Below are 20,207 nucleotides of genomic sequence, written 5' to 3'. Positions count from 1 at the left end.
AGGGTTTAAGATGTAGGGCTGCGCGCTGCGGCTTTAAAATGGAAATTGAACTTCAATAAAGACTTTTGTACATTACGACAGCCTAGCGTTGGTCCTCTGTGAGCTGGGACCTAGAGGCAGCTCTGACAGGTGAGTTCTAAAACAATGGAAGAGTCTTTCCCACCACATCTGCTTTGTGCTTTCTCTACACTATTCCCAATCTGTTAATGAAAAATTGTGGTCTTTCTTAACTGTTCTTTTTCTACACCTACATCAACTGTATGTATGGAACACTGCCCAGCAGAGAAGTAGATGCTGCGCTTCCTTCTTCTTAAGACTCATAGAACGAAATGGAAAAGAAGGAATAGTGTAACAGTGATTGGGAAATTAGTCACTGGAACTCATAGCAACAAAACAGAAGCAAAGACGAGAACTTCAAAGAACCCAGAAGCTGGCAAGAGTCAAATAAGCTTTGCTATGGCCCTCCAAAACCCTGCCTCCGTACCAAGGCCTTGTTTATCAATAGACATAAGCAAGGAACGTGCTCCAACCCAAAATGAGGTGGTGGCCTCAGGTAAGTGGTTGGGCGTCATGAAATGGCAGCAAGATTTTAGAAATTTATATTAGCTATATGAAATAATAATATGGTGATGGTGATACTGTTGAGAGGCACTTGTAGGATGTTCTGCCTCAAGTTGCTAAAGCAGCCTGACCCGCCTTAAGACCCAGGCGCCTTGATCTGGTTGGTGGGGAGAAACAAGCTGCAGTTCTGCCTCAGGCAGCAAATTTCCTGGGCAAACCCTGACATAGAGCCTAGGAAGCCGGCTCAATCCTCAGGGAGAGCATTGATCCACTGAGCCCAGGACTGCCGACACTGACCAGTTTTCAGGCAGGGCACCTTCCGAGCCCCACCTGGGGATTCCACGGATGAAACCTGGGGCTTCTGCAGGCAGCGCAGGTGTTCAGCGCTTGCTGAGCTATGGCCTTTCCTATGTGTGGTGCCCAAGAATGGAGATCAGGATGTAGATCTTCTTTCCCATGTTTTCATACTCTATTTTGCATTAAAGACCAATTTGTGTGTCTGGTGTAAGTCCGAAGACTCAAGCCAGCCAAGTCAGCGTGTTGCATAGGCTGCTAATACTGAATATAACATAACATGAATATATGGCAAGAGGATATAAATTGACATTCATGTTCCTATATTATGTATGATTTATAACCTAAAAAATTAAACCTGAAAACTGACTAACGTGCTCCAACCCAAAATGGCGCAAAAATGAAGAAAAGAGTACATTTGTTTCCGCTACATTAACCCTCTGAATAAACTAACCAAGCTAATCTGCAGCATCCAAAAGGGCTTTCTGTGTGCACCTGTGTGCCTGCCTTTGGCAAACCTGTTTTAGGGGATTGCTTTTGATCTTGACCAAATTTTTGTTCTGGATTTTTGGACCTCCAGGCAGGATGGGTTTTATTAATTTAGTGCTGGCTTTTATTATTTATTTCAAAATGTAAGAATGCATTGGATTTAATCACATATGCTTGCTTCAGGATGACTTTTTGCCCCTAAAAGTGACATTAAAATACAGTATTTTAAATAAAATAAAGAGAGGAGCAGGCTGAATAAAGGATCCCAGACTGAGAAAATATACTCCCTACCCTTTACTGACATGATGAACTATTTAACCAAGATGTTTCACATTTTCTCAGGCAGCATCTAATTGCTGGAGGAAATCTATAAGGCAATATTGCAGAGGATGGATGAAATGGTTTTTATCCTCAAAACATGCATGGACACATGGATGCAAACACACATATCAGCTGATTTCTCACTACTTGGCTATTTGCCACTGACTGTGTGAACAGACTCCTTTAAAAGCACACATGAGATGGTAATGAAAGTTCTGTGGGTGGTCTTTGACTGCGACGAACCATTCTTTTTGCAAAAAGGCTGCTTGATGCTGCAGGCCTCAGGTGTTAAGCATGAATGAAAGAACTGGGTGAAATGAGGTTCCAGGCCCTCTAGACTCCAAAACGTGGGACCTAGTGAAACAAAGAAAACCAACTGTAACCTTTCTCCCTTTCTGTATGTATGCTCCATGCAAAGACCGCCAGGCATCTCTCTTCTGGGTTCAGCGTGATGCTTGCATGTGGGCTTACATTTCAGTTGGACATGCATAAATTGGTCATTGCCTGTAGAACTACAAAACTGCTGCTAGCATATAGGGTTTGTTTTATTCCTAGCCTGTTTGCCCGCACACACCCATTAGCCATTTGCAATGTATCACCAAGTAGAAAGAGACTGATTTCTTTGCCATTAAAAAAAAAGTCTGTTTGCCTGTATAAGATTATGACTCCCCATAGGTGACCAGGAGACTGTGTATATAGAAACTTGCTATAATACAGCTTGTTCACACAAATTATCTTCATAGACTTCTGATGCATATAAACACTGAATTCAAAGCCCTGTCTTCATCCAGAGTATTTCATTCCTAAAGTAACTTTGATAGATTCCTGCTATGATCAAAATGAGATAGCTGTGTTGACCCACGATGCCCAAAATCAGTGAGATTTAAAATAATACTTTTAATAAGAATCAGCCAGTATTCACACTGTGGGGTGCAAGCTTCGGATTACAAAAAATTCATCCTCTTCCTGGATGATCTCAAAAAGAGAGGGAGGCGGGAGGCGGGAATGAATGTTTCCCAGCAAGGAAAAGACCATCTTAAGACTGAAACAAAGATTGTATCCTCCTTTTCCCCACATCCACTCTCTTCAGGCTGAGGAACAATTCTGTGCAACTCAAAAGCTAGCGGACATCCCTAGCAGGGACATTTCTGCAAGAGCCAGGCTAAGGCATCAGCTGGAAATTCAAATGGCATCAGCCTCACATACTAATTAGCATGGATCATAATCCACCCGGAAACTGAAAGGAACAGGAGCAGCTCCTGTTCATTTATATATAAACCTGTGTGGCACAGAGCTGGACCTTTGGTCCATCTAACTTAGATTGTCTAAGGCCTCTCCCTACCTAGAGACACCAGTGAATGGATGCATCTGGGACCTTCTGTGTGTAGAGCAAATGCTCGGCCATTGAGCTACGGCCCCTCCCATTGACACCTGCACATGGAAACAGGGGGGGAGGGGGTATTCTAATAACAACACCTAAAATCCATTGCCCCAGGCGGCCACCTCAGCTCACCTCTGAATACTGCATTATGAACATCAGCTGGCCCTTTAAAGGGGGCGGAACTATCATTTCACTTCCCCTCCAAAAGAAGGGAATTCAATCTCCTTAAGCTGAAACGGGAAGAACAGCTTCCTACAAAGGGAAAGGAAAAGAAATGCAGTCTCAGGTTTAATCATGGGATACCTGGCATTTGGAGCCCCCAGCAAAAGCCCTCCCCGCCCCTATTGCCATATAATTAGGAGTAAGTAAGTTTGTGAATGAGAAACACATAAAGCTATCTATTAGCCAATAGTAGTTCAATGGAGCTTCAGTGCACAGAGGAAGTATACCATTGAAGACCAGGTGCCAAGGGGGGGGGGGTTAAGCTGCCTGATTCATGCTGCAGGAGAAGGGCTGGAGCTCAGAGGCAGAAGGTCCCAGGGTCAATCCCTAGCGGACATTTCCAGGTATTGCTGGGAAACCCTGAAGAGCTGCTGCCAGTCTGTGTCGGAAATACTGAGCTAGATGGACCAATGGTCTGATGCCGTCTCAGGCGACTTTCGGGCGGCCACTGAAAGAACAACAGGCGAGCAGCTCTTGCCTTGCATCCTTATCCCCATGCAAAGAGGCAGCCAGCAGAACACCGCCCCGTGCCCAGGCGAACAAGGGACTCCAGGCAAAGCTGTGGACCTCCAGACCTTGGGGGACTCCAGCTCCCATCAGCCCCAGTCAGACCAGCCAATGGTCAGCATGATGGGAAGTGAAGTCCGACACCATTTGGAGAGGCACTAGTCTCGCCAGTTCCCACCCCCGGAGTCCTTCAAAACAGCAGCGTCTGGAAATATACGAACGAGCAGAAAGGGGCAAGAGGAGAAGCACAACATCCAGCACGGGCAAAATGGACCAAAGCCAGGAGGAGTCCAGAACCTGCCAAAGGAACTACCGGGAAGGGCCCCCAAGCTGCTTTATGGCTCCTGGGACCTGGTCCCCTGCTTCTCCCCTCAGCCCTCGCCAGCTGGAGGGCACCAAGCTGGGGAAGGCTGGACCAGTCGGGCTTCAGGGTCCCTGGAAAGGGAAGCCGGAGCCCCCAGGAGCTGCAGGCCCCGCGCTTGGCGGGAGATGGGGACTTCTAAGCTGTGGGTATCTTCGCCCCCTGGACGCCAGACTGGAGGCAAGAGAAGGCTAGATGTTCGGACAGGTCCCCACCAGCGCAGCCCCTCTTCTACCCTAGCCAGGACCTTCCCGGGGCTCCACTGTCCGGCGCGCCTGGAAACTCCAGCGCGGCCAGGGAGAGGCGGCGGATCAAAAGCCAGTGCGCGCTCGGCGACGCCTGATCCCAAAGCCGGAAAACTTGCCCGGGAGAAGCTACTCCCCACGGGCCCATCCCCAGAGAGCAGAGCCATCCGCGCCCCCGGGATCTGCAGGAGGGGGTTCCACCTGCCCCGGCCCTCCCCTCGCCGCCCCGCGCGCGCCCGGCCCTGCGCACCTTTTTCTTGCGGTCCCGCGAGCGGTTCCTGCGCTTGCGGTTGGACTCCTCCTTCTCCTTCTGCTCCTGCAAGGCCTGCGCCTCGATGTCTTTGATCTTCTTGAGCTGCTTGGCCGCCTGCGCCATGGCGAGCAGTCGCCGCACAAGCCCCGCACGCGGCCCCGACCAGGACGGCCCCAGACGACGCCGACTGCAGTCCCGCCGCGGCCGCGCGGGAGGGGAAGCGGCGCCGCGGCCGGAGGAGAGGCTGCGGCGGCGGCGGCGGCGGGCGCGGCGCGCCGGGAGCTGGGGAGGCGAGGGGCAAGGCGTCCCGGGCGCGGAGGATGGCGCGCAGCGGGGCGCGAGGGCTGGGCGCGCTCCGGCCGCTGGGCTTCAGTGCGCGCTTCCCGGCGGCCCGCCCGGCCAGCTGGCCCCCGGCATGCCGGCTCCGGCGAGGCGGCGGCTCCTACGGGCCACCTGCGCAGGCGAAGCGAGGCGGGCTGCGGGCAGGTAGGGCGCCTCCGCCTCCGCCGCTGCAGTGGGGCGGGGGGGGGGGGTTGCTGCCGATGCCGCTGCTGCCGATGCCGCTGCGGTGGCGCGTCTGCCCAGCTCAGATGCTCCCCGCGCGGCCACTAACCGCTCAGCAGCGGCGGGAGGGGGCGGCGGGATGGGATCTGAATCGATGCAGATGCGGCTCTGCCTGGGCCAAGCAGGGGTCGTCTCCTGCCCACCACCACCTGCCCATCTGGCAGGGGCTCTCTCTGTGCTCGCCGCAGGGGGAAGAGGAGGAGGGCCCCCCCTCGGCTGCCCGCCCCCTAAGCATCTCTTTTCAATGAATGGGCTCAACTCTGGAACATCGTGAAGAAAAGAGAGGGTGCACGGTTAAGTTTCCTTCCACTGGCAGGTCTGCGGGTCAGAGGGCCCCTGAGCAGGTGCAGAGTTCTGCTGCTTTCAACAGGCAAGGCAGTGGGCAGAGAGCCCCCCTGCTTTCAGATTGTAGAGGGGATGGAATGCTAAAAGGCATGCCTGTTTTGTTTTTCTTTTGTAGAAATTTAGAAGTGTACAGAAGCCACAGTCAGGAAAGACCCAAAATGCCTTGCAGAATATTCCAGTTCCTCCCTAGGAAGGAAATTGTTCTCTGTGTGTGAACAGGGCACTGGGCACATGATCCAAGGCGACAGGGAGCAGGGAGGGGAGACAGTGGCTTTGGTCCTTGGCACACGTCTAGTGTAGGGGAGGCTGTGATCCTAAGCATAGTTACTTGAGGGTAACTCAGCAGGACTTGTTTGTGAGTTGAAATGCATCGGATTGGGCTGCATCAGCATGCCATGACCCAGGCTGAAATCAGAGCTCACCTGGATGATGCAACAAGCAGCTGTTCCATTATATTCAGCACCTAGAATCATAGAATCATAGAATCATAGAGTTGGAAGAGACCACAAGGGCCATCGAGTCCAACCCCCTGCCAAGCAGGAAACACCATCAGAGCACTCCTGACATATGGTTGTCAAGCCTCTGCTTAAAGACCTCCAAAGAAGGAGACTCCACCACACTCCTTGGCAGCAAATTCCACTGTCGAACAGCTCTTACTGTCAGGAAGTTCTTCCTAATGTTTAGGTGGAATCTTCTTTCTTGTAGTTTGGAGCCATTGCTCCGTGTCCGCTTCTCTGGAGCAGCAGAAAACAACCTTTCTCCCTCCTCTATGTGACATCCTTTTATATATTTGAACATGGCTATCATATCACCCCTTAACCTCCTCTTCTCCAGGCTAAACATGCCCAGCTCCCTTAGCCGTTCCTCATAAGGCATCGTTTCCAGGCCTTTGACCATTTTGGTTGCCCTCCTCTGGACACGTTCCAGTTTGTCAGTGTCCTTCTTGAACTGTGGTGCCCAGAACTGGACACAGTACTCCAGGTGAGGTCTGACCAGAGCAGAATACAGTGGCACTATTACTTCCCTTGATCTAGATGCTATACTCCTATTGATGCAGCCCAGAATTGCATTGGCTTTTTTAGCTGCCGCGTCACACTGCTGGCTCATGTCAAGTTTGTGGTCAACCAAGACTCCTAGATCCTTTTCACATGTACTGCTCTCAAGCCACCTGCCTTGCAACACGGGGATAATAAATGCTTGCTACCCTTTCATGCCTAAAATCAGCTGTCTCGAGCAGTTATGGACCACAGGTATTAAATTCACGGCATGTAATGCCTTATGAGAAAACATTATGAAAATGATTTACAGGTGGTACATGACCCCAGTCAAGCTTGCGAAGATTTATTGTAGCACCCTGCTTGTGGTTAACGCTTAGCTGGAATGAAATATTCAACGCAGCAATAGAGAAATTAAAATAGTAATTTATTTGTCAGACAAATAAATATGAGGTACAGTGGTATATGGTTACCAAGCTCTGGCCTGGCCTCTTGCCATTCTGGCCAGCACTTATATTTCCTTAATCCAGCCCCCTTGCTCCTCCTGTGGCTGCCTCTGTCCAATCAGCCTGGTTGAAATTCCTATTGGCTATTTGCTAGAACCAATCACAAAAGATACACCCATTTCCTCTTGTCCTTTTATGGGAATCAAAAAGCTATATATTCTTCTATCTATAAATGACAAATAAGTAGTAATATATCTTACATGTGTCTCAACAAGGAATCTTAATTACCAGCTCACCTCTTGCCCTCCTTGCCCTATTGCCTTCCAAAACAGATGGTTAATCTTGAATTTTTATCTTAAACATATGTCAAGGATTTTGAGTTCACATCAACATTGAGAGATCTCCTTCATTTGAAGGTTTCTAAACAAAAGGCCTGACAACCATATATCAGGAGTGCTCGATGGCGAGGGGGGCTGGTGGCTGACTTAATTTCAGGATAGTTACAACTCTAACAACTATATGAAATAAGAATCTAGCATTTCTTAAATCCTTTGCATAATTATATTTAAGCTAATATATTTAATACATAAATAACCTTTTAAAAGGAAAAGAAATCTTAAAAGGATCTTAGTTTAAGAAAGAAACAGCTTTAGAAAAGACTTCCCAAAAATGTTCTGTTTCTGCCAGCCAGACCAGTTGCTTTTTCACTGCTCTTGACCTTTTTAACCTTAGGAAGAAGATATGGCTCATTTTACTATTTATCCACCCTTAATTTGTAGGGTCAGTGTAACCTTGGCTCTCAGCCTGTAATTCCCTTTTTACGACTTTGAGAATTGTTTTCTGCTATAAATCAGGGGGCCCCTTTGTCTAGGAGAAAAACATTGCCAAGGTTCTTAGGCAGCTGGTCTTCTGCCTGGCATGAAACATTTGAAGATCTTTAAGCTCATTTTTAAAATACAAGCCCTGATTAAACATATAAGCTTTGATAAAAATGCAGGCTTATGATTAGATGCCTCATTATCATCTGCCCAATAACAAATGTTGGAAATGTAAAGAGACTGAAGGTACCTTTTTCCACCTTTGGTGGACCTGCCCAAAGATTAAGGCCTTCTGGGAAATGATTTATAATGAAATTAAGAAAGTGCTTAAGTGCACCTTTAACAAGAAACCAGAGGCATTTCTCTTGGGTATGGTCAGCCAGTTGGTGCCGAAGAAGGATAAGAATTTCTTTTTGTACGCTACTACGGCAGCAAGGATTCTTCTAGCAAAGTATTGGAAGACACAAGAGCTACCCACGCTGGAGGAATGGCAGGCGAAAGTGATTGACTTTATGGGATTGGCAGAAATGACCGGCAGAATCCGCGACCAAGAGAAAGAGACTGTGGAAGAAGATTGGAAGAAATTTAAGATGTATCTTAAGAACTATTATAAAATTGAGGAGTGCTAAAATACTGAGGGAAAAGAAGACGTAGAATTGCAGTGGCAAATTGTGTTTAATTTTAGGGTGTAATTGAAAAGGAGAATGAATTTACATTTAATTGGTTAAGAAGGGTTGCTGAATAATGGTTTAAAATTAAGGATGCAAAAAGGGAAAGGTATGGGGAAGTCCGGGAAAAGAGGGTTATGGAAATAAGGTTAAGAAAATATGATTTTTTGTGTTTGTTTTTATGTTGTTTTTGTTTATGTTAAAAAATTTGGAAATTAATAAAAAATTTATTTAAAAAAAAAAAATCAGCTGTCTCTCTTTGCCTAGTAGTCAGACTGGCCATCTTACAGGGTGTTTGATCAACCAAGCCAACCATTTCTCTTCCCTTCACAAACCAGACTGGAATCCAGTGCCTGTCAAAGGCACCATCACTCCAGAGGGGAGGGATCTGGGAGAACAGGATGTGGGACTGGATGGGCCATTGACTGGATCCAGCAGGCTCTTCTGATGCAAGAAAGAATGCTGGGAGTTGTAGTCCAGCCACATCTGGAGGACCACAGGTGCCCCATTCCAGGTGTAGACAATACTGAGCTAGATAGATCAATGGTCTGCCTCCATATAAGGCAGCTTCCTGCCTTGCTGTGCCAGTTTGCACAAGCCATTTGCCCACCAAGCTAAACAGAAACCACAAGCATATGGGGCATGAGAAGTCTGCAGAGTATTTGCTAGCTACCTCAGACTGCCAAAATAGGCTGGAAGGTTAAAAGCAACTGGGAGGTGGGGGGCAGCTATTTATGGGATGTAATCCACTGGGAGCAGTCAAATACAACATTCCTTGTTTTGCTAGAGTGGACATGGAAGGGAATGTTTGGTCCAGCCGGTCGCAACTTCCTCTTCCTCCTGGCCTGGAGCATCCTTCCTTGCATGGGACTAGTGGGTGGGCATGACCTTTCCAGACCTGATAAAAGGACAAGGCATGCTGCCACTCTCTCCCTTTCTTCCATCTTCTTTTCGTCCTGCGAACTTCCTGGAATGAGCTGCTGGCTGCCAGCCAAGCAGTCCCCCAGGTCATCTGTCTTATGGGATAAACCTGTTAGTATAAGTTTGTAACTTTAAGCCAAAAGTCTGCCTTCAGGGATCACGCTGTGCTCTGCCTGATCGTGAGTAAACTTTATTTTTATTGAGTATGAATAAGACTGTGGTGCCCTTATTCTTTTACGAGGGATTCAAAAGGGGATCTTACCAGGAACATACAATTCAATCTGAGGGAGATTGAACTGCATAATAGTAAGAGGTTCTAACAAGTCTGCAACCAGATTTCTGCTGTGCGTGAGAAGGGGAATGTAAACTCTGCTAAGTAAAGGAACTTGCTAGCACAAGTTAGGAAGGATATTAATAAACAATATTACTTCTCCTGCCACCCTGAACATTCCCACACTATTTACATCTTCCATTGGACAGTGTTTGGCTGGCCTTGCTAAAACACAGGTGGGGGTGCTTTGGAAAGAGCAAGCAGCATCACCCCAGTTTGGATGCCGTCTTCCATGCACACTGACTTGGGTCTGCCTCTCACACATGTCGTGTTGGAGATCCTTTCCAAAACTGTCAGCAAGTTATTTGTGGGGCAGGAGAGAAGTGCCCTGCCTGGGGCAAAGCTTAAAAGGGCTCCTTGTCTTTATTTTGGCTTTGTTTTTAATTGGAATTCATCATGGCTACTCCTTGCCACAAATATCTTGGCTTCAGTATTTGCACCCGAGGGCTGTGGATTCCTTTCCAGGAGCAGGCCAGCTGGCAAGGGAAAGAGGGTGTGGCTGACTGCTGGAGAGGCAGAGGCAGCTGTAATGGGAGGCCATCTGTCCTACTCTGTGCCCTCAAGAGCCGGAGGGTAGCTGGAGGTGGCCCAGGGGTCGCGCAGCCCCCCAGCTGGGGGGAGAAGGGGAAACCCACAATGTGATTGGATGAAATGTCATTTATCAGCTTTCTTTCCCTCCTTTCTCCCAGGAATGCAAGGTGGTATGTGTGGTCTTTCCCCCACCCTCAGTGAAAAATGGATCTTGTTGCTCCCAGGAGCTTCTGAACTATAGCTCTTGACCATCAGTCCTGACCATTGGTGTCATGGACTGGCTGGAGGCAAAGGAATGGTGGGAGGACCTTGCTGGGGGAACCCCCAATGGAAGAAAGCTCAGAACCTGCGGAGTGGTGGTGGGACAACAATGAGTGCTTAGAGAAAGAAGACTGGGAAGAGGAGGTGCTGGAAGCTGAAGAGGTAACAGGGCTTAGTGAGCTGGGGGAGTCTGTGGCAGAAATAAGTCCAGACTCAGAGGCAGAAGCTGAAGCAGGAGAGGCGGATGAGGGAGGCCAAGAGGCAGACATGAGCCAGGCTGGTGAAGAGTCATGGGTGTCTCCCCCTCCTGACAAGACGTTGGATTCACACAGGCACAATCTCTGATTGCTTGGGAAAAACCCAGGGGAGGTGGGGACTTTCAGTCTTGGCAACTGAACCGTGGGGTATGGTAGCTCAACCTACCAGGTATTAGCTACTGTGCTCATTAGGCTTGATACTAAGCCAAGTCAGTGCAGATTGTGTTCTTGATAATAAAGAGTTAACTCCAACACTTAACACCAGCTTGTGATTTACTGCCAGCTCACTCCTGTCAATTGGCTGGAGCCCTCCTTGTAGTGTAGGAGCAGCCAATTGGAAGAGCCCAGGATGCATGATTACCACATGGAAATTCACACAAACATGGGGGGAGGGCACAGGATCTTCACCTTTGGTGTAGGCTGAGAGTTGTCTCAGTGTCACCCAATAAGCTTTATGGCTGAAGGGGAATTTGAACCTGAGCCTCCTAAGCCCTTGTCCAGCCTTCGTACCATCCCATGAGGGATCCCCAATGTGGTGCCCTCCAGCCATTGTCAAATTCCAGCCAGCCTAGGGCGCTTTCTGTAAGGAGGGCCCTCGGTGAAGGGCCTCAACCGAAGAGAGGAACGCCACCAGTCCACCCCGCTCAGCACTGGGAGCAGCACTGGCTGGGAGCAGCTTTCCAGGGGTTCCAGCAGCGCTATCTTGCAGTCCTGCCTGGAGATGGCAGGGATTGAGCCTGGGACCTTCAAAAGGCCAAGCAGATTCTCTGCTACTGAGCTATGGAGAAAAAGCTAACTGTCTCTTGGAGCTGTCCAGGGTCTGACCTGGTGAGAGACTGGCCTACTTTTCGTCTGGGGTTGCAAATCTTGATATCCTGGCTCAATTGGGTCCCTTTTTCCTGGCATGCTAGCTTTCTGCAAAGGAGGATATTATTTGGGCATGAAGTGGTCTGTAACGTGAGCCTCACCTGGAGGGCGGCTGCCAGTCAATGTAAATAATAGGGAGCTAGATGGACCAGTAGTGTGATTGGGTAGGGGGCAGCTTCTGTCTTCTGCTGAGGCCCTTCTCAGAGCACCTCCCTTAGCAGAGTTGCACTACTCATTTAATTTAATCTAAAAAAATGTAGTATAAACACCAACAATTGGGAAACACTTGCTTGCGAGCGCTTCAATTGGAGAACAGCCTTTACCAAAGGTGTCATGGGCTTTGAAGACACTCGAACTCAGGACGCAAGGGAGAAAGGTGCTAAGAGGAAGGCACAATTGGCAAATCCACACCGTGATCAATTCCCACCCGGAAACCAATGTCCCCACTGTGAAAGGACGTGTGGATCCAGAACTGGCCTCCACAATTACTTACGGCCTTATTGTTAAAGCCGTGTTTATGGAAGACAATCTTACTTGGCTACGAGTGATCGCCAAAGAAGAGGACTCATATAGTTAATAAAAAATTATTTACCACTTGATTGTAAAAAACCAAAAACCTCAAAGCAGAATAAATCAAAATTATCAGTAAAAACAGAAAATTAAAACTTTCAAATAACAATTAAAATCAGCAGCAAGCTGAAGACTGATTAAGGCACATATAATATGTATGTATGTATGTACAAAGGAGAGAGCCATTTCTGTGGTGGTTCCCCAAACTAGAGGAGGCATTGCAAGCTTTTTGGCTCCAGGTTAAGACGTGTTTATTACCCCAGCCATTTTAAAGGGGTATGTTGCCTCAGTCTGCTTTTAGCTTCTATAGAGTTTGCTTAAGCAGAGCACATCTAAAGTTACCGTCCAGTTTATAGGTTGGGAACAACTTCCGTAGTTGAATTGCCCCAAATTAGGCTAACGACAATTGTCACAAAAGTTGTCAGCATGTTGACTCAATCGATTGCATTGGTGCAGGTATGGGCTGCCAAAAATTGATAAGCTCATGAGACGCCACCATGGAGCAAAACTTCATTTGTATTCTATTGTTAAACGATAATCACAACCTGAAATCTTTAATTTAAAAAGCTCAAAAGATTTTTGTTGCAATTTTCCGAATAGCTGATGCTGGAAATTTTAATTGGAAACAGCCTTCACCTCCTCCTGTTGCAAAAGGTTTCTTCAGTGGTGTCAGGGAGAAGGCAGATTGGGATCTACAGTGGTACCTCTGGTTACGTACTTAATTCATCCTGGAGGTCCATTCTTAACCTGAAACTGTTCTTAACCTGAAGCACCACTTTAGCTAATGGGGCCTCCCGCTGCTGCCAGAGTACGATTTCTGTTCTCATCCTGAAGCAAAGTTCTTAACCCAAGGTATTATATCTGGGTTAGCGGAGTCTGTAACCTGAAGGGTCTGTAACCTGAAGCGTCTGTAACCCAAGGTACCACTGTATTGGGAGATCACTGGGTGATTTGAAGTAGATCTGCAAAGTTTTCTTATTTCCAACTGTTTGATAATGGCAAGAACAAAATGATTCCCCCACCCCAAAAGAATTTATACTATTGAAATGAAGAAAGTGGAGAGTGGGGCAGGGATGATGATGATGATGATGATGATGATTTATTTTATTATTACAAATGTAACCCTAGTTCAGTTCACGTATAAAAACAAATTTGGGGGATCAGAAATATTTTATTCCATGTCTCTTTTGCACCTGGATCCTGTTTGTGAAAGCATAAGAATATCCTGTGTTGTTGGGGGCCGCTAGGGGCGCATTGGAACATGGCCGACAATAACATCTCTCAGGCTCACACAAGGTAATTAAGAGGCTGATATGGGAGACTTCCGGGTTGGCGCCTCCAGCAATGGCTGAATTCCTCTGATCGGGAGGAATTTGCTTCGTGGAAATTAGGCTCTGGCTGCCACGGCGAAGGCGGGGACCCACCAAAAATCACAGGCGGGAGAAGCCTGTGAATGTGGGATTCGGCTGGCAACTTTTGTGCCTCCCCTACTCGCGGGGAAACCCGGTTTCGGGGATCCGGAGTGACGTGGGGTGAGTGGCGCGGTGCTTCGAATTGACTGCTTCTTTCACAGAGTGAAGCCGCATAGCTGTTGTCGGAGAGCGCTGACTTTTTCCTGTGGACAATTTGATCTTAAAACAACTACCCGTGAGTAGAATGGAAAGTTGGATTTTTAAACGTCTTAATTTGGCACCGAAACAGGGAGGTTTAAAACAGGAAGTCCGCCTTCCCCTTTTGTAAATAGACTGAAGCAAAGAGGCTGCAAGCTAAAGTCTTGGAAAGTCTTCTGTAAAGGATTAAACCTCCATCGGTTAAAATCATTAAACCCCCCCCCCTTGGAATCAGGAGAATAGGGGGAATATTTTGGATCGTGTAAGCCTGCAGGAGAGAGAGCGAAGAAAGTTAAATTACCACCGCTTCGAACCTGGAAAAGGGCTGCTAGTAAGACTGACGTTTTGGGAAAGTTCATTGACTGTGAATAAAACGTATGTGGACAGATAGCTAAATAAGAGAAATATATTGTTTCCATTGTTTCCTTCTGCGTTTAAAAAGGAGTAAAAGTAACCGTAAATTGAAACTAATTTTGTTGCTTGAACTGTATTTAAAAGGATTGATACAAATAGAAATTGTATCTCTAGAGGGAGCCTTTGAAACTGTTACAGGAGTGGAGCTGGGGGGATTACCAGCTGCAGAGATAAAAAACTGTGAGAACCAGGGATTGACCTTGGATTGGTAAGAATGTCGACAGAAGAAGCCTTGGTGATTGCATTATGCAAGATAAGTGCCTCATTGGAACAGCTTCATAAGAAGACGGATGTGATGACTATCAAAATTGACAATTTGGGACAAAAAGTGACTGATTTGGGACAAAAAGTGAACATCTATACAGAAACTATTCAGGAATTGTTTCAGGAATCTACTTTGACATGGCAAATTGTTGAGAAGGCAAGGGAGAAAGTTGTTGTTGAACCTAAAGTAATACAAGTGGAGAGAGTCCCAGTCTTACAGAGGCAATTTGATGAATATAAGTTGTTGCCTTCTATGACTGAATTTAGAGAAAGTCAGATTTTGAGGATTGGAACCCTGCTTGGATTTGAGAAGGAAAGTTGGATAGATTCCCTCATGCAGGGATGTATTGACCTTTGGGATTTGGACTTGGGCCAGGAGGAGATTGGAGTTGTGGGGACTTTCAGTTTTGCAGGGATTTTGAAACACGTCCTGAAACATCTTTTGGACTTTAGTGCTAACTACGGAGATTTGGCTGACCTGTCGAGAAAGAATAAAAATATTGCTAGGTTGGAGCCTCCCCGAGATCTACTCCTCGGCATCAAAGGAAGGAAATTAAGAACAAGATCAACAGAAGACAAAGTAAAGTGCATGTATAAATATGAAGAAGATCTGCAGAAGGGACTTGGAAAAGAGTTAAGAGCCTCAGACAGAAGATCACCAGGTTGATGGACCATATGGAATAGACGGAAAGGACTGGCAGAATCCGAGACCAGGGAGAAGAGATGGTGGAAGAAGATTGGAAAAAGTTTAAAGTTTATTTATAGAAATATTGTAAAATTAATGAGTGTTAGAAAAATGTTGGAATGAAATTATATGGCTTTAGTAGAAATGTTATAAGGAGTTAAGTATAAATAAGTATTGTGGTATTAATGGAAGATAAGGTTAAAATAAGTTAAGTTAATTATATGACAGAAAATAGAGAAAGAGGGAAAGGAATTGCTGAAATAATTAATAGCAGTGGAATACAAAAAGGGAGGTGAGAGGAGGTCGATGAAACGAGGGAATGAAAGATAGGGCATTGAAACGGTATGATGTATGTTTTTTAATTTTTTTATGTTTAGTTTAATGTGTTAATGTTGTGTTGTGCATTGTATATTGTATTGTATTGTATTTCTTTTGCCCTTTTTTCTTTTTTCTTTTCTTCTTCTTTTCTTCTTTTTTTTGTAAGATTTAAAAGTAATAAATATTATTTTTTTAAAAAAATAAGAGGCTGATATGGGAGTATGCAGCCTCCCTTGTTGCCCAAGGGAATGGGGAACACTGCCCTTGCCTGCTGTGGCCATAAATCATCCCCAGATTCGAAAGAAGGGGGTGAGGGCACTAGGCACAAAGCCCTCGTGTGGGTCCGGCTCTCCCGGACGCTGTCTCTGATCACGTGCTGGCTGCATTAGCTCGAAATAAATAATTAGAAAAGAAGCAAATGCACATACTTTGAGTGAATATTGGGAGTAAAGACTGCTAATTAAAGGGATCTCTGGGATGTGGAGCGACGGGCTGGATTCAACAATAAATCAAGAAGAATCATCATCAAAGGATTGGTATGTCGGAGCGAGACTGAAAGGGGGGGACTTTTCTTTTTTTGTCTTATGTGAGTACCCAATAACCCCTCCCCCTAAGAAAGAATCGTCGTGATTACTGATCACAAGCAGGAGGAGTAAGAACTGTGTGGAAATTAATTACTAATCAAAAATATGGCGTGTGGGACCATCGAGAAAGGAAAGAAAGTTCTCTGGGACGCAGTCATAAAAAGAGATTGTTATGGCAGGCCTGCCCGCAGGAGGACTGAGGGGGAGGAGGACTATGGCTCGTTACTATATCGGAATGTGAGATCGGCCTGGCAGGGTCCCCTGAGAAAATTTATGAGAGCAGCAGGCCTGTGGAAATCAGGACAGACTGTGGGAAACGTTTTGTACGGAGGTGTTGAAATGATGTCTGTCTGTTTTGATATGGCTCTTGGATGAGTGTAAAATCCACACAGGATATAACAACGTTTGTTTTCAACCCGCTTGTGGAGACTATCAGAGATCATAAAGAAAACAAGAAGATAAGGAAAACAACAAAGAGAAGATGGAATAGAACTGTGAATACTATTTGGATAGAACTGTGTATATTAAAGCAGCAGCAAGAGAGATGTTTGAATCCCTTTCGGAGCTCGAAGTATGGGTACCCCAACAAAAAAATTTAAAATTTGGCTGTGTAATTTGGAATTAATGTGATTTGGAATTAATGTGATTTGATTGGCCTGTTAATAAAAATTATTTTTTTAAAAAGAATATCCTGTGTTTCTGCATATCATTCTGAGCATGAACCCCATTTCATAAGTAAGTGCCAAACACTGGCTCATGTAGAGATACAACAGGCAAGCATTGGCAACAAAGTGGAAATTGCTAAACCACATACAAGGGAGAATGAGGTCTAATATCTCACTGTATACAGCTCACACAAAAACTGAGAGCCACGAAGTGCTCTTGTCCAGTTTTCCCTATCTACTGTACATCTTCATTGGGAAAGCAAGCCCAGCCCAGGGATTCGTGTGGGATGCCACAGAACAACCATACACACTGCAGTGATGTGGCAAAAGGACCAGCTTTCCAGTGGATATTGATTGGGAAGAGGAATGTCCAAAGCAGTGACTCACACAGGGTTGCAACGGGGGCCTCCTCCTATCTGGGTAGTTGCTTTTGGCTCAACGAAGCCAAATTATTTCATCAGTGCCTTCCTCAAAACATATTTTGGGAATGATTCTATTATCGGGGCTAGGCACATTTTGTAATGGATATGGGGGGGTGAAGTTTCTTAAGAAAAGTCATTCCTGGATTGAACCTTTCTATATTTTGAAATGCTCTCTAATTATGTATCACGGATCAATAACGGTAAGCCACCTGTTGATTCTTTGCTGTGTTCTACTGCAACTAATATGGGACGCAGGTGGCGCTGTGGGTTAAAGCCTCAGCGCCTAGGGCTTGCCGATCGAAAGGTCGGCGGTTCGAATCCCTGCGGCGGGGTGCGCTCCCGCTGCTCGGTCCCAGCGCCTGCCAACCTAGCAGCTCGAAAGCACCTCCGGGTGCAAGTAGATAAATAGGGACCGCTTACCAGCGGGAAGGTAAACGGCATTTCCGTGTGCGGCTCTGGCTCTGGCTCTGGCCAGAGCAGCGATGTCACGCTGGCCACGTGACCCGGAAGTGTCTCCGGACAGCGCTGGCCCCTGGCCTCTTAAGTGAGATGGGCGCACAACCCCAGAGTCTGTCAAGACTGGCCCGTACGGGCAGGGGTACCTTTACCTTTACCTTTACTGCAACTAATGTTTTCATTACTCAACTGAAACTAATGTTTTCATTACTCAACAAAGTCTTTTTAAAAAAAGATAAAGAGTGATTTCAGTTATTTTCATCCAAACTGGAGCTAATAAAAACGTCTGCATAATATTTGCAGAAATATTAAAACCCTCCTAAGGCAAAACTGCTATTGAAATCTGCAAGCCTGTACTAATTTTCCTGGGAGTAAGCCCTGCTAAACTGAATGGGACTTACTTCTGAGAAGGCATGTATAAAATTGTGCAGTGCTAGCACCTGCTGAAACTTGAGAGAAAGTACATTAATGATACGATAGTCATCTTCAACTGTCTGAAGGGCTGTCACATGGAGGAAGGTGCAGCCTTGTTTTCTGCTGCTCCAGAGAGTAGAACCCAAATCAATGGATTCAAATTACAAGAAAGGAAGTTCCAACTAAACAGCAGAACGGTCTCCCTCAGGAAGTGGAGGTTTTCAAGCAGAGGCTGGATGGCCATCTGACATGGATGCTTTGCCTGAGATCCCTGCATCGCAGGAGGTTGGGCCACATGGCCGTTTGCGTCCTTCCCAGCTCTGCAATTCTATGATTCAACATATTGAGACTTGTTCTAGTTGCCAGTGCCCTAGAGCCATAAACCGTTCCAAAATTCCTGAGTTTCCAATCAAGGAAGTGAAACTAAGCTCTGCCCTCCATCAATTTTCGGATAGGTCTGTCTGAAAATCATGTCATCAAAATTGTTGTTATGTTTATCATCATCATCATCAATATTATTTAAATAAATTGAAATATTCTTTTAAAAAATCAATCGCCATATACATTACTACGTTTTCATTGCCCTGTTAAAGGAGTCATTCCTATACAGTGGTACCTCAGGTTAAGTACTTAATTCGTTCTGGAATTCCATTCTTAACCTGAAACTGTTCTTAACCTGAAGCACCACTTTAGCTAATGGGGCCTCCTGCTGCTGCCGTGCCGCCGGAGCACAATTTCTGTTCTCATCCTGATGCAAAGTTCTTAACCTGAAGCACTATTTCTGGGTTAGCAGAGTCTGTAACCTGAAGCGTATGTAACCTGAGGTACCACTGTACTGTGTTATGAGGAATGAACTGGTGGAATAACTTTGCTCCTGTGAGCCAAAAGCTCCAGAGAGGAGGAGGCTCCCTAGAATCACAGAATTGTAGAATTAGAAGGGATACCCAAAGGGTCATCTAGTCCAACCCCCTGAAATGCACCATTGCAACTCTATGTGAGTCATCTCTTCCCAGTCAGTCTCCACAGCCTCCCTGTTCTGGGCTTGTTTTCCCAAAGAAGATGTAGGTATCCCAGACTGGAGAAGAACACTTTGCCGCTTTCAATTTGTATCCCACCTTCCCTCCCAATGGAGCCCAGGGCATCAAACACATCAATAACAATATCATTAAAGGCATTCCAGAAACAAAATCCATCCTTTCAGCTGCTGATTTAATGGATGCCGACAAGAGTATCTTTCAGCCAGTATCTTTTGCAATGAGGAGGGGCCTAGTCGAGAGGCGGAGCACCTGCCTCAGCACAAAGGAATGGGAAAGATCCTTTTCTGGAGAATCACTACCCGGCAATGCAGGCAATACTGAGCTAGCTGGACCAATGGCCTGGCTTAAAATAAGGCAGCTCCAGATGATGTGGAGCAGCCCACACCAACAGATTTTGGACTACAAATCCCATAAGCCCCAACCAGCACATGCTGATTGGGGTTGTAGGCCAACCCATCAGGAGGCAGAGAAGGTGGCTATCTAGGGTGGCTCACAGCCTTGTGGGAGGGTATGCAGAAGGTCCTAGGTTCAACTCTTGGCAGCGTCTCCCATTATTAAGGCCCACATAATGGAGGATGAGGAAGACCTCTGGCTGAGATGCTAGAGAGGCACAGGACTTCCGGGTTAGCGCCATCAGCAATGGCGGAGCTCCTCTGACTTAGAGGAACCCGCTCCGCGAAAATCGGGTCTTGCCGCCGCAGCGAAGGCGGAGACCCTTCAAAAATCCCAGGCGGAGGAAGCCTGGGAACGTGGGATTCAGCTGACACCAGGAGCGCCCCCCCTACCCGCAGGGAAACCCCTTTTTGGGGGCTTCGAAACAACGTGGGGTGAGCGGCGCGGTGTTTTGAATCGACCGCTATTTTTACGGAGTGAAGCCGCACAGCCGTTGCCGGAGAGCTCTGACTTTTTCTTGTGGACAATTGGATTTCAAACAACAACCCGTGAGTAGAACGGGAAATTGGGTTTTTAAAACAATTTAATTTGGCAAGTAACGGGGGAAGGTCTAAACAGGAAGTCCACCTCCCCCTTCTGTAAATAGACTGAAGCAAAGAGTTTGTTAGCTAAGGTCTTGGAAAGTTATACGTAAAGGATTAAAACTTCACTGATTGAAACTATCACTTACACTCCCT

At 46.5% G+C, this 20,207-nt stretch overlaps 1 protein-coding gene and 1 long non-coding RNA gene across 10 annotated transcripts in view; one reads left to right on the top strand and one right to left on the bottom strand.

The window, feature by feature from the left end:
* ANK1 (ankyrin 1) overlaps positions 1-4,791 on the bottom strand; it is a 207,357-nt gene extending 202,566 nt beyond the window's left edge. For 8 of the 9 annotated variants that reach the window (XM_079988979.1, XM_079988985.1, XM_079988980.1 and 5 more), the window contains exon 1: positions 4,632-4,790. In XM_079988979.1, the coding sequence (XP_079845105.1) occupies positions 4,632-4,757 (126 nt within the window). In that variant the 5' untranslated portion in view covers positions 4,758-4,790. Of the gene's footprint in view, positions 1-4,631 lie in introns of all 9 variants that reach the window. The other variant, XR_013842002.1, reaches the window with a different exon arrangement.
* Positions 1-18,363, top strand: part of LOC307223194 — a 198,980-nt gene extending 180,617 nt beyond the window's left edge. The window contains exon 3 of the long non-coding RNA XR_013842023.1: positions 18,258-18,363. This is a non-coding gene — a long non-coding RNA (uncharacterized lncRNA). The remainder of the gene's footprint in view (positions 1-18,257) is intronic.
* The last annotated feature ends 1,844 nt before the right edge of the window (positions 18,364-20,207 follow it).

This window comes from Podarcis cretensis (assembly GCF_951804945.1).
Source record: "Podarcis cretensis genome assembly, chromosome: 8".
NCBI lineage: Eukaryota > Metazoa > Chordata > Lepidosauria > Squamata > Lacertidae > Podarcis > Podarcis cretensis.
This window is presented reverse-complemented; position numbering and strand designations above follow the sequence as displayed.